This window comes from Ursus americanus, chromosome 4 (assembly GCF_024610735.1).
Source record: "Ursus americanus isolate L20-20 chromosome 4, mUrsAme1.1.p, whole genome shotgun sequence".
In the NCBI taxonomy this organism is placed as follows: domain Eukaryota; kingdom Metazoa; phylum Chordata; class Mammalia; order Carnivora; family Ursidae; genus Ursus; species Ursus americanus.
Genome location: NC_142130.1, coordinates 32,417,549 through 32,431,684, shown reverse-complemented (window position 1 = coordinate 32,431,684; position 14,136 = coordinate 32,417,549). Strand labels below are relative to the sequence as shown.

General features: G+C 39.7%; 1 protein-coding gene across 3 annotated transcripts in view; it reads left to right on the top strand.

Annotated features, from left to right (window-relative positions):
* The window catches only part of DRC9 (dynein regulatory complex subunit 9), a 45,400-nt gene extending 31,810 nt beyond the window's left edge, over nt 1-13,590 (top strand). The window contains exons 7-11 of one of the 3 annotated variants that reach the window (XM_045812674.2): nt 594-755; nt 1,733-1,807; nt 10,545-10,676; nt 11,403-11,504; nt 13,117-13,590. In XM_045812674.2, the coding sequence (XP_045668630.2) occupies nt 594-755; nt 1,733-1,807; nt 10,545-10,676; nt 11,403-11,504; nt 13,117-13,254 (609 nt within the window). In that variant the 3' untranslated portion in view covers nt 13,255-13,590. The remainder of the gene's footprint in view (nt 1-593; nt 756-1,732; nt 1,808-10,544; nt 10,677-11,402; nt 11,505-13,116) is intronic. The other 2 variants (XM_045812675.2, XM_087861559.1) reach the window with 2 other exon arrangements.
* Nucleotides 13,591-14,136: the final 546 nt, after the last annotated feature.

Genomic DNA, 14,136 nt, shown 5'->3' with positions numbered 1-14,136 from the left:
TGGCCAGGTAAACACAGCTGTTGGGGGCTTGGGTGGGAAAACAGGTCTTTTGATCATTTAGACCAGTGCTCTTTCTACCAAAGTGAGATAGCAATAGGAAATCTTTGTGCATACCGACTGCCCAAATAGTGTACCTAGGAAAGAAACTCCCATTCCTGATGCTTAGAACTACTTTTCCTTCATTTTCATGTATACTATCCATGATTATTGGCCAACTTTCCTATAATGCAATAATAGGAAAATAGATCCAGTTTCTTATTGATTTATAAATACAAAAGATAGGCTTTGGCCATTGGCTGAACTGAATGGAGTATGTGTATTTTATTTATTTTATTATTTTGTTTATTATTTTAAAAATGATTTATTTATTTTAGAGAGAGAGAGGCTTAGGGGAAGGGCAGAGGGAAAAGGAGAGGGAGAAAGAGAATTTCAAGCAGATTGCCTGCTGAGCGGAGAGCCTGATGCCAGGCTCCATTTTATGACCCTGATATCAGGACCCGAGCCAAAATCAAGAGTCGGACGCCCAACGACATGAGCCACCCAGGCGCCCCCTGAATGTATTTTAATTTAGAAACCTGGTCTTATCTCTACAGAGTCGGAATGAATATATTGCTCACCTCAAGGACCAGTTGCAAGAGATGAAAGCAAAAACCAACATGGAAAATCGCTATATGAAGAAAAACACTGAGCTGCAGATCGCCCAGACCCAGAAGAAATGTAACAGAACTGAGGAGCTCTTGCTCGAAGAGATCGAGGTAATCACTGCTACATTAGGAATGAACACAGTCCATGGCATTTGAGTTGTCACTCTTCATATTGCCTCAGCTAACAGAGGAGGAAGGAGGGGGAGATTTTCTTGATCTTTGCTCCATCTCTCCTGCAGCTCTCACATTTGAGATTAGAATTAAAAACAGAATGAGGTCTTGCGTATTTGCAGGCAGAGATTCTGATGGGCTGTAGCCTACATCCACTGTTTTTTGTGATGACTTTGAAAATCATCTTCCCTTGGTCACTTTATCCTTATTTTATAAAACCACTTGCCATTTCTCCTAGTAATTACGGCAAAACAAGATACATATTACGTGTGGGATTTTGCTGCTGCCCAACTGGTACCTTTTATCCCTCCATTAAGAAATATAAAATCAAGAGAGCTGAACTTCATTCAAACCTAAATTTATGAAGATGGAAAGTCACAGTGGAAAATATCCGGAGAAATAAAAGGGTAGACCCTCATTAGAAAAGGAAGGCTACAATGGCTAAGCGAACAGTAGGTAGGTGGGAAGGAGCAAACATGAGTAGTGTCATCCGTGGGGAGGAGGACTGCTTTCTCTGGACCCCACTTATTTGAAAGCTTACTCCCCTGGGTTTGTCATACGACTCTGACTACAAACTTTCCTTGCACTCGGGAATTTCCTTTTCCAGGCCTAAGAACCTTGTGGCCTTGAAGCATTGTTTCTCTCCTTAAATTGACATCACTTCATCCAGGCAACCGGATCATGGTTCTTTTGTCGTGGGCACCGGCATGTGTCCGGCACAGTGCCCGACACAGGGCTCAGCAATGTTCGTGAACACAAAGTGGGTTGAAGGGAATGATTTGCTTCGGGAGGATTCTTGGGATTCCAGCTGGTAAGGAAAACTGAGATACAGTCACAGCTACACCTCTAATCTTGAGAACGTCTCATTCTGCACCCTGCTGGCAAGAATTCCCGATACTGGTTTCTTGTTGTCACAGAAACTGAGGTTGAAAACCGAAGAAGAGAACAGGATTCATATGGAGATTGAAATGTTCCTTAGAAAGGAGCAGCAGGTGGGTCACCAGAACTTCTCTGCCCTCCGACGGGCTTGTGTTCCACTTACAAGATACCAAGGACGGCAAAAAAAATTGTAAGGAAAGACATTTTTTGAGGGGTAAAAAATCAACCATAATTCTGCTAGCCTAATGAATGAGCTGTAGCCCATGTCTTGCTCACAGTTATCCATCTGAATGAATATTTTATAATTTGAGTACAGGTGAAATTTTGTTTTCTGCCTCTATCATTCAACATTATATAAGAAACTGTTCTTGCGCCTATATTCCTGTTTGTTTGGGTTTTTTAAAAAGATTTTATTTATTTGTTAGAGAGAGGGAGAGAGAAAGAGCACAAGCTGGGGGAGCAGCAGGCAGAGGGAGAAGCAGGCTCCCCGCTGAGCAAGGAGCCCCATGTGGGGCTCGATCCCAGGACCCTGGGATCATGACCTGAGCCAAAGGCAAACTCTTAACTGACTGAGCCACCCAGACGTCCCATTGCTCCTATATTCCTTATAGTCCTAATTTTAAAATAGAATTCACTGATTTTTAAAATTATTAAAATAACATACTCTTAGTTGAGGGAAGATTTTTTTTTTAGTTGTCAATTGCTTTTTTACTCATTTTTTTTCATGTTATTACAGTGCCTTCATAAAATAATTTAAAATAGTTTTATGTTCTATTGAATGACCATGCCATAGTTTGCTTGTTACCCTTTATTTTGGATATTTAGATTATTTCCAAGGTTTTGTTATTATAAGTAATTCAGTAATGAAAGCTTTGCCCAAAAAACTGTTTTCTTTCATTGCAATTATTTACCAAAAGTAAATCTGAAGCATGACAGTTTTATGTCAGAGAGACTGGTATTTTGTGACTCCTGATAAATACTGCTAATACTTTCTAATCTACACTACCATCAACAATGTAAATTGCTGACACTAATTTCAAGGTATCATCAACCATGCTAGGCATCTTAGATATTTTTAAGGTGCTAATTTAATGAGTTGTTTTATTTTGCTTCTTTTTTTTTTTTTTTGCTAATAGAATTGAAAAATTGACCATTTTTTTATTTTTTTTATTCATCTTATTTATTCTTGTGTGAATTCTATGTGATTGAAATTGTTTAATTAGTATTTCTAAAACTAATAAGAAACGAAGCTGAGTGGAGTTTTAAAAACAATATCCCTGTTGGATGAATAGGGAAAAAATTTCCAGCTTATGATTCAGTCCACTTTTGAGAAAGCTAATGAATTTTCAGTAAACAATTCCAAATTTGTGGTTAATGAAAAGAATTAATAGATGCTATCTTACAGGGCTTTACTGAAAAAAAAAAAATCTGGTAGGCTGTTCGGAGCAGGGTCTTATACCCAGGCAGTTTAGGGATAATGTGCCATGTTACCTGTTCAAGTGTTAGACGCAGAGTTAGCATGTGTTTAATAACAGTCAGATGAGTTGGCGGGTAAATGGGTAATGGGTGGATAAAGTCTGTCTCCTAGCTCTTCAGCTCAGTAACGCAGCAATACGTAAACATTTTTCAATTAAAAATTTGAAACAGCACAGAAATACATTGAGTTTAAAAAGTGAAAAAAATGAAAGTTCTCTTAATCACTCCAAATTGTTCCAAAATTTCTTCCACATCTTTTTCTTTGATGTACATACTTCTATATGTACCTAAATACTTATGTTTTCAGTATTTATCTATCCATCTATTTATGTTTATTTATTAATATTTGTGACATAAATGGACTCATACTATATATATTGTTCCAGACTTTTTTTTAATTTACTTTGTCTTAATGTTTCCTATAGCAGTACAACTGCTGTATAATATTCCATAAAGGGGATATACCAAAATTTAGTTAAACATTCTTCTACTAGTGGACATTCAGGTTGTTTCCAAGTTTTGCTGGTGTAACAGTGCTAAACATTCTTAGATATGTCTCTAAGTGCACGGTCTGTGGAAAAGCTGTTCAGTTTTGCATATCGCTGTCGATGCCTTATATCTTCTCCTGTTAGTTTTAATGGTTTTTCAGTTGGTTCATTTAGATTTTCTAGATAGAAAATCTTATTGACTGCAAACAATAATTTTATATTTTCCTTTTGCTATTTATATGTCTATTTCCATTTTGTGGCTTATAGCTTCAATGTCAATGTAACGTTGATCAGAAGTAGTGACAATGGGGCACTGAAATAATAGTATTTCAGTCAGTATTACACATGAATTCATAGTCATGCCCAATTTCTCATGTGCAAGGTACGGCATTCATTGGGAAGTAATGAACCCTGAAACTCAGAAAAGGAATATCTTGGTGGATTCAGAAGTAATTGATAATCTTGAAGCCCCAAGTAACTCTGAGCCTCCCTTGCCTATGGAATTAGTACGCCCTTCAGGGGCTGAGGAGATTAGTCTTATTTTCCCTGAAAATGCCATAGTAATAACTTCATCTGAGTCAGATGCTCACTCCTCTTGCCCCTGGATCTATAACTCGAGTCAAATCTCAGCGAGTCCCGGGTACAGATAACTCAGATAACTATAGCTCAGAGGGAAATACTTTATAAACCTAAAGAATGACAAGGCTTTGCTTGACATTGGGAGACATGTATGGGAATGGAGTCTAAGGGCGTTAGACCAGCGAGGGTGGGATATAACACTAGATTGAGTCACGTTCATTGATACGGATATATTTACTAGAGATTCTGGATTTCATGTGATAGCTTGTGAAGCTGGAGGTGACCCTCACAGTTTGCTTGAAACCTGGTCTCAGCGACTCAAGGTGGCGCCCATTTAATGAGGTAGAGATCCAGAGCTACCTGCCATGAGCTGGAGGAGAGAATGCGAAGACTTAGGGGAATAGGAATATCAGAGTGAATTTGTGTGCCCTCCAGATTTGCCACGGAACACCTACATGTAATGAGTTTCTGTGAGACATTTCTTACCAGAAGACACTCCTATACTAAGACATTGAGAAATACGTTAGTGAGGAAAGCACCCGCATCCTCGAAAGGTTGCTTTCCTGTGTAGGCCAGGTAAGATCATGGCTGGTATCATCACTGAAATAGCTTCCCTGGTTTCAGTGGTGATGTTGGGATCCTGGAGAGCCTGAGGACATGGGGCAGCACTTAACTGCCGAAGACAGGTGACCGCATTTTCCATGAAGGGCAGCAGGGATGTACTGGAAATCAGAACGCCTCTGCCCATAGGGGTATTTGGCAGTGGCTAATTAATCATGGTATCCCTATGAACAAAACTGATGAGCAGCCTGATAAAGAATTACTTGGTGTATAAAACAGAAGAAAGTCCAGGTCTAGAAGCCAAAACCCTGATCCTGAGTCACCACAATGAAGAGTCATTATTTCTCCTTCAGTTTCCAGAACTGAGTCAATTCAAAGACCAAAGCCCCTTCACTGAAAGGGCCAGGTCCCCCTGAGGATGAACTCTGCAGCATTACTGCAGGCATAGACTGTGAATCTTCCCCTAAGTCTCCTCAAGGGGACCTGTGGCTATTTATTAGAGTTACTATATACTGGAAAACAGAAAATATCCAGACTTTTTCAGATGACTTAACACTGGCTCTAATTTGATATTAATCCTGGGGACCCAAAACAACACTGCGATCCCTACTCAAAATGAGGGATTATGGTGCTCGGGTGATACGTGGAGTCTTAAGTGTGATTTACTCCACTTGTTCTGTGGATCTGCCCTGTAGTTAATTCCCATTAGTGAACATATTATTGGAATAGACACACTCGGCAACAGAGAGAATTTCCACATTGGCTCTCTGACCTATGGAGTGAGGGCCATCATGGTAGTAAGGGCCAAGTAGAAGTCTCTGGAACTTCCCCTTCCTACCAGCATAGTAAACCATAAGCAAATGCGGCACCCCTGCTGCAACTGCAGAAATTCGTGCTGAGGAGAAAGCAAGCAGCAGAGGCATGCTACTTCCCACAGCCCCCTTTAACTCAGCTGCATGGCCTGCTGAGTCGAATGATCTTGGATAATGACTGTGGACTGTTGTAAATGCGATCAGGTGACAGTCGACTTCAGGGGCAGCTACAGTTCCAGGTGTAGTATCTTGACTGGAGAAATGATTCGAAGGCCACTGGCACTTGGTAGGCAGCTATTACCTTAAGCTGACCAAAGCCTGTGTCTCCAAACCAGTGTGGAAGAGCCTCCAGAAGCAGTTTGCTTTTCCCTGGCAGGGCCAACAGTGCACGCTCACAGGCTCACATCAGGACCGTGTCAGGTCTGTTCTCTGCCACGGTCTGGCCTGCAGAGATACTGCTTGCTTTGACTTTGTACAAAACTCTGCAGTAGTCTCCTGCATTATGTTGATGCTATCTGAGGAACAGGACGTAGCAGGGCTTTGGATGCCTTAGTAAGACATGAATGAGAAGGTGGGACAGAAGCTATTTTTGGTGACAGTTTTGAATCACGGTTCAGTTAGGTGACAGAAGACATACCAGTAGTTTCAGCAGGGAACATTTAACACAAGTATCATTATAATAAGGGATTGGCTATGAAGAAAGGCTAGAAGAGAACTCTAAAAGAACATCCTACGGTTGAAGGATAGTATCCAAGGCAGGGATAAATGGAGATGTTTGCTTTGTTGCCCTGGGTCAGAGCGGGTTCATAGGTAATGGGATAAAGTGGGCAGACTGGGAATGGTGGGCTCTTTGGTGAGCAAGAATCCTCCTGTTGTGTCAGCAAAACTTGTTGGTGAATAAGTGGGATCAGTGTCCCACACACATGCCACTGTCAGCCCTGCCCCAGGAACAAAAGATGGACACTGGAACCAAGGGGAGAAGCTCTCTTGTCATGTGCCTCCAGCGCCCTCTACTGACAAAGCTCATCGTCATGCCAGCTGGCAAAAGAACTAGTTAAGCGAGCTATCCAGGTTGACAAAGCTGTCTGGTGAAGGATGCATTTAGAGTTGAGAGATAATAAATTGATAACTGGCACGAATAGGGATTGTATGAGGTTTACTCCGTAGGTTTATGGTAGATAAACTTTTATCAAGTTAAGTAAGTTTCCTTTTGGTCTTACTGAGTTTTGTTTTGTTTTTTTTTTCCTTTTTAATCTGGAATGAGTATTCATGTTTTATGAGATGGATTTTTTCCATCCATTGAGATGATATGGGCTTTTTCTTTTTTAATATGCTAATAAAGTAAAATACATTAATAGATTTATTGATGTCAAATCATCTTTAAATTCTTGGGATAAATCCTATTTGTTCATAATATATTATTATTCTTTTACCAGAGTGCTAGATTGATTTGCAGATTTTTATTTTGTGTTTATATATTCCATAAACAAGAGTAACCTATAGATTTATTTTTTGGTGCTCTTTGTATTGCTATCAGTTGTGCTAGCTTAGCAGCTTAAGTTGGGAAGCTTTCCATCTTTTTATGTTCCAAAACCTAAAAATACTAATAGATAATAGATTATTATCTGTTCCTTGAAACTTTGCTAAAATTTAGTCGTAGACAGTCTTGTCTGGGTACCATTTTCCAGGGGAGATGGTTAGCTACCTTTTCAGTTTTTTAGATGATTATTGACGTCTTCACTTAAAGAATCTCTTTTTGAGTCATTTTTGGTAATTTCTTTCCAGAAAGAACCCATTTCATCTAAAACATTCATTTCAAATTTATTAGTGTAAAGGTGTGTGCTCCATAGTCTGTCACAATTTAAAAGTTTCCTTTATTTCTGTAGTTATCTTTTTCATCTTTACTTTTTTAAAAATTTGTGTCTTTCCCTTTTTCTTGCTAAGATTTGTCAAAGTTTTGACCATTTTATTGGTCTTTGCAAAAACCATCTTTTGGCTATATTGAGCAGATTTTTTTTTTTTTTCCCTTTTCACGTTGGTTTTTGCTTTAATTTTGAGTAATTATTTTCTTATACTTCTTTTGAGCTTATGTTGCTAATCTTTGTCTAGTTTTTTAAATGTTCTAGCTTATTTTAAAATTTTATTATTTTCTACTATGCATGTAACACAACATATTTTCTGAGTCCTGTTTGGCTGCAGTATACAGGTTTTGATACGTAGTGCTTATGTTGTCATTCCTTTTTTTTTTAATTTTAAAGATTTTTATTTATTGGGAGAGAGAACATGAGAGAGAGAGGAAGAGAGAGCACAAGCGGGGGGATGAGGGAGAAGCAGACTCCCCACGGAGCAGGGGCTCGATCCCTGGACCTCGGGATCATGACCTGAGCCGAAGGAAGATGCTTAACTCACTGAGCCACCTAGATGCCCCTATGTTGTCATTCCTTTCAAATAATTTCTAATTTATTTATTTCACCCCAACATTTTATTATGAGCGCTTCCAAACATACACAGAGTTGGAAGAATTTTACAGTGAACACCATACCATCTACTGGTAGATTCTAACTTTAAAATTTTTTTATTTTTGCTTCATCACATTTCTTTTTTTTTTTTTTTTAAGATTTTATTTATTTAATTGACAGAGAAAGAGACAGCCAGCGAGAGAGGGAACACAAGCAGGGGGAGTGGGAGAGGAAGAAGCAATTTCACAGGGGAGGAGCCTGATGTGGGGCTCGATCCCATAACGCCGGGATCACGCCCTGAGCTGAAGGCAGACACCCAACCGCTGTGCCACCCACGCGCCCCCTCATCACATTTCTATACATCCCTCCTCCATTAATCCATCTTACCTTTTTCATGCCTTTAAATTAATTATAGGCATTATAATTTGTAGTTTATAATTTATTATTTCCTTAATCCATGAGTTATTTAAAAGTGTATTTTCTTTAAAAAAAAGATTTTATTTATTTGAGAGAGAGCACGAGAGAGAGCAGAGAACACAAGTAGGCAGAGCTGCAGGCAGAGGGAGGGAGAAGCAGACTCCCCACTTAGCAGGGAGCCTGATGCAGGGCTCAATCCCAAGACCCTGAGATCATGACCTAAGATGAAGGTGGATGCTTAAGCGATTGAGCCACCCGGGTATCCCATATTGTTCGATTTCTTGGTGTCTAGTGCAAACTCTTTATTTGCGTACCACTCTCATAGTTTTGTAATATCAGCATACCACCTGTCATTACTATTTTGTACATAATTACTCACCTAAACAACAAAATTAAGACTTTTATATCATTACTATAAAAGAAAAACCAGCATCATTTGCCATTAAATAGAAATTAATATAAATAGAAATTCAATAAATATCATATGATGGTATTACATTTTAGCCAGTTCTTCTTACCTGCCTGGAGATTAAGAAAAAAATGTTAACAAGAGTTAGAAAGATTTTAAAGACATGATTGCACCAAACTGATATATTCTCTTTAACATGATTAGAATGATTAATTGAATCACATTTTAAAAAACACCATGTCAATATACCACCTAAAGACTCCTCTTTTTTAAAAAGTTTTTATTGATTGATTGATTGATTGATTGATAATTAAAATAAGCACCATTTACGGAAAGCCTTTTAGTGCCAGGCACCATATACATTATATCTATTCCTCATAATAATCCTAGGACATAGGTAACATTATTCCCAATTTACAAAAGAAGAAACAAAGCCCCAGAGGTATTAATTAGCATGTTCAATATATACAACTAGAAAATGGGAGAGGTGAGATTTGAACAAGGCTCTGATAGGCTCTGAAGCTGGTGTTGTTTTCATTGTGTTATGCTGCTGTTTTTTTTTTTTTGATATTCCACTTGTTCTATTTTTTAAAATTTAAGTTCAGTTAATTAACACATAACGTATTAGTTTCAGAGTTAGAGGCTAGAGACTCCTCTTGATTTCTCATTCTTGAGGTACGTGATCTAGGAGTTCGGAAGTTACGCATCATGTTCTTAGCGTGGTAACCCTTCACATTTTAACATAGATATTTATATTTTGTTCTTCCTCTTAAGGCTAGACTTAATCAATACTTATATCTTCTTGTCTTTATTAAAGCGAAGTTTTACCTCTTCTCTTCCTCTCCTACATCCCATGTTGAAATCATTCACTACCTATTTCCATTTTATAAACAAGGGAACTGAGGCTTAAGGAATTTGAGGTGACTTATATGAGTGCCAGAGTTGGGAGCTCAGCGTAGGCATTCTGCCTTCAGAGCCTGTCTGGGCTCCTTCCAGGAGACTATACTGCCTAACTTGTGATTTTAGTTCCAGGTTATAATTTATTTTTAAAAAGTATATTCTGTAGCTTAAATATATATTTTATTGTTTCTCACACATACTGTCTCTGAAATGAAATTTTAAATTTCGTTGCTAAAATACACTCTTGAGTAACTCTTTTAGAAAGACCAGGTATAGTCTTTCTCTCACATCTGAACGCCAGGTTAGCCAAGTATAGAATCTTAGACTCACATTATTATTTTTAAGGATTTTGAAGACGTTGTACCCTTCTCAGCTGGTATTTGCTGTTATTTTTTTTAAAGATTTTATTTATTGGAGAGAAAGAGAGCATGAACGGGGCGGGGGCGGGGGGGAAGGGCAGAGGGAGAGGGAAAAGCAGATTCCCTGCTGAGCAGGGCTCCTGATGCCGGCTCTGTCCCAGGACTCTGAAAACGCCACCCACGCAGAGATAGAGAACACATTTACAACATCCCAGAAGTCTCCCTCGTGTCCCTTCCTGATCAAATAAAGCAACCCATCCAATAGAGGGAGCCACGATTCTTTTATCACTATGGAGAAGTTTTGTTTGTTTTTGAACCTTGTATAAATGATTTCATACAGTATATAAGGCTTTGTGTCTGGTGGAACCCATTAATGTTCTTTCCAAACAGAAACTTGAGGAAAAGCTAGAGTTCTGGATGGAGAAATTTGATAAGGACACAGAAATGAAACAGAATGAACTAAACGCTCTCAAAGCTGCTAGGGCCAGTGACTTAGCACACCTTCAAGACCTTGCGAAGACGGTAAGGAAGCAGTCTCCACAGTGGAAGGCCGAGCACCCGAGGAAGGGGTGGTGGCTGAACTACGGTAGCTGGGTAACGCCGTTTCTGGTGACAAAGTGGAGGTGTACCTGTAACCCACTGAGCGTCTTCTCCCATGATGATGATGACGACGACATCCATGATGGGGACAGTAATAGCAGCTGACACACCTCCACGGTGCTCGCTCTGTCCCAGGCACTTTGCTAGCATTCCACACAAAGAACTTACTTCACCCTCACAACCTCTTGAGATAGATTCTGTTATTATTTCTACTTTATGGTCTCTGAAGATAATCTGTAAATTATGATTTTTAAAAAGCTTCTGATTATGGTTTCATCATTGAATAACTGTAAAACTTCCCAAATTTCTCTTTTAAAAGATGACTGCTATTTGTATGTGTACTTTCTATGAGGTAAAAAAAAAAAAAAAAAAAATTACATTACTTTGAGGTCATTAATTACACATCAAATTACTAGTTCATTTTTATGGAAAATTTTATAGCAAATTTGAATAATCCAAACAAAAATTTTTATATGGTTAATATATGAATATTTACAACATAGGAATCCACTTAGTTTTTTCTTTTCTTTCATTTATCTTTAGATTTGCATGCTTTATTTTCAAATTTTATATTAAAAGTGCAGGGTTGGCTGGGCCACACCTTGCCAAGACAGTCTTATAACCTAGGATTCATGTTTGCTTTTATAGATAAGGGAGTATGAACAGGTCATCGTTGAAGATCGGATAGAAAAGGAGAAGATCAGGAAGAAGATAGAACAGGATGACTTGGAGTTAAAGAGCATCATAAAGGTAGAAAGCCAGCATTGGCATCTCAGGGCACCTTCAATTCAGCAGCTGACTACCACCGAGGAACGCAAGGCCTCTCATTTACTGTGAAGCCTGGAACAGGAGATCTGTAAGGAAGGGTGGCCTGTTGTTATTACTGGAATTTGCCTGCAGTCCTCGGTGCAGGGAGATAGTTCACATGGCAAGGACGTGTCCCCAACTCTTAATCCAGGGGAAAGTGGGGGTAAGCAGGGGAAGCAGGACCTAGAACTTGTGCCCAAAGGTCAAATTTAAGAATATTATTTATAATCAGAACAGCTGTGCTTTTTTTTTTTTTTTAAGTAACTCTACCCTCGACATGGGGCTTGAACTCATGACCCCAAGATTTTTTTAAGATTTTATTTTTTATTTATTTGAGAGAAAGCGAGCATGAACGGGGGGGGGGGAGGGGCAGAGAGAGAGGGGAAAGCCGATTCCCTGCTGAGCAGGGAACCTGATGCGGGGCTCCATCGCAGGACTCTAAGGTCATGACCCAAGCAGAAAGACACCCAGCCGACTGAGCCACTCAGGCACCCCAGGAGGAGCTTCTCAAATTCCTATTTATATAAGAACCAGGCTATCTGCTAGGTTCTGATGAGAGCTGTTTTCAAAAAAAGGTGGAGGGGATAAGCAGTTTAGAAAAAAAATAAGATATTTTAATTTTATATGAACTTGTATTAGTCATGTTGAAACCGGTAGGTCAGATTCTGGGAAATATTTTCAAGCAAAAATCACATCAGCTGGACCACTACTGTTGTTTAGAGGACTGCCTTTCTTTCTGAAAGAGGAGTGTCTGCTCAGTAGCTGGTGATGTGTACTATGGGGTAGATTAAGAAAGCTTTAACGTACATTTAAACCAGGTATCCAAACCGAAACATGGGCTTTCTATTAGGAGAGGCAGATGTATAGTTAGCAAGGATTTATCGCGCTTCTGCGGCATTTTCTGTTTGGCAGGATTCCTTGACTTAGAGCAGAAATGTAAGGACTAGCTGAAAAGCACTTTTGTTTTCACTAATGGATTTGCTCCCAGTCTTTAGGGCTTAGTCGGACTTTAAAGTAGCCCAGACTGTATTCCGAACAGTTGTGTCTAATGACTAAGATATTTAAGAGAGCTATCAAAATCCTTTTTGAAAAGGAGTACTGATCCTTTAATCAATCTTTAAAGCCATGAAATGCACCGGGAAGCCTCCTGAAGTCATCAAAATTAATCTGCACATTTTTGGCCGCGTGCCGGCTGGCCTAGCTCACTAACAGCCGTTTTGGATGCAATAGTTTGGATGTGGGGAAGTTGGACATTCATAAAGAGAAGCAGTATATGGGAACCAGGTTTCTAAGTGTAAAGAAAAGATTGGCCTAATCCGATTCCTTTTACGTTTACTCTTTGAGAACTTCACGCTGGAGTCCGTGGCTTCAGCTCTGGATCCGCACAACAGGGGAGCGTTGCTGGAGGGAGAGCGTGCTTGGCCGCTTCCGTGTTTCAGACACACACCACTCTTCAGACAGAAGTTACTTTATGACAGGACAACTCCCTTATGCAGGAAAGGTGCAGCTGGGCAGGCCTACTCTGAATTGTACTCACCGCCCCCTTCTCTTCCAGCTCCAGGCCTGGTGGCGAGGCACTATGGTGCGGAAGGAAACTGGTGGTTTCAGACTGCCTAAGAAGGACAAAGATGATGGCAAGGATTCTAAAGGTAAAGGCAAAGACAAGGACAAGCGGAGAGGCAAGAAAAAGTGATGGAGTTCTCGTCTTTTCCTCTGGTCTTCTGGAGATGGGGAGGACTTGAAGGGAGGAAGGAACATTTTAGCAGCACAGATAGCTTGCATCTACAGGTTGCTCCTTATTTGGACATTTCCCAGCTGCTGCCTGGTTCTTTCCCTTTGCCTGTTGTATTAGTTTTCAAACCCTGAATTAGGGGTATACCGTCAACTTAGGGCTGCTTCATGTTTTGAAAACCTTTTGCTGGGAAGAAGCATCTCTAGGAGCCTTGTAAAGATTCCTCTGGCTTTTTTACCAGAAGAAAAGTTCCTGGGCTTATTAGTTATTGTGATGCATTAAAACTTCAGGAATTTCTGTAATGTCTTGGATTCTATCATTTGTCTACAGTGAAAAAACTCTTGAGCGAAAGTAAAGCGTTCGGGATTACAAGATGATATTTATAAAGTGTCTGGCATAATATGGACACAGTAAAGTTCCAAAAGTTGGTTCCTTCCTGCCTTTTAGACTTATTATCACTTTAGTGTTTTTGTTGGGGTGGTGGGGGCATGGAATGTGTATCTTATTATAAGTTGCTTCAGCCCCTTTTCTGGAAAATAGGTAGGGATATAAATTTTAAAAAATAATGAATTAGAATAAACAGCAGTGTTAGGGTACAACCCACCCACAGTACAGGTGGGGACGCAGGCTGCTGGAAGACGAGCCTGCAGAGAGTGCTGGTCAGTGAGACACCGGGGTCTGTGCCTGCTTTGCTTCCTCAACAATTCTCGCCTCGCAGGATCTTTCACTAAAAGAGTAAAGATGATCCAAGCAGAACGGACGCTAAAGCTTTCCCTATTGCACAGCTGGCAATTTCTGAGAGAAAAGTGTCCAAATACATCACATGTATTTCACGAATTAAGC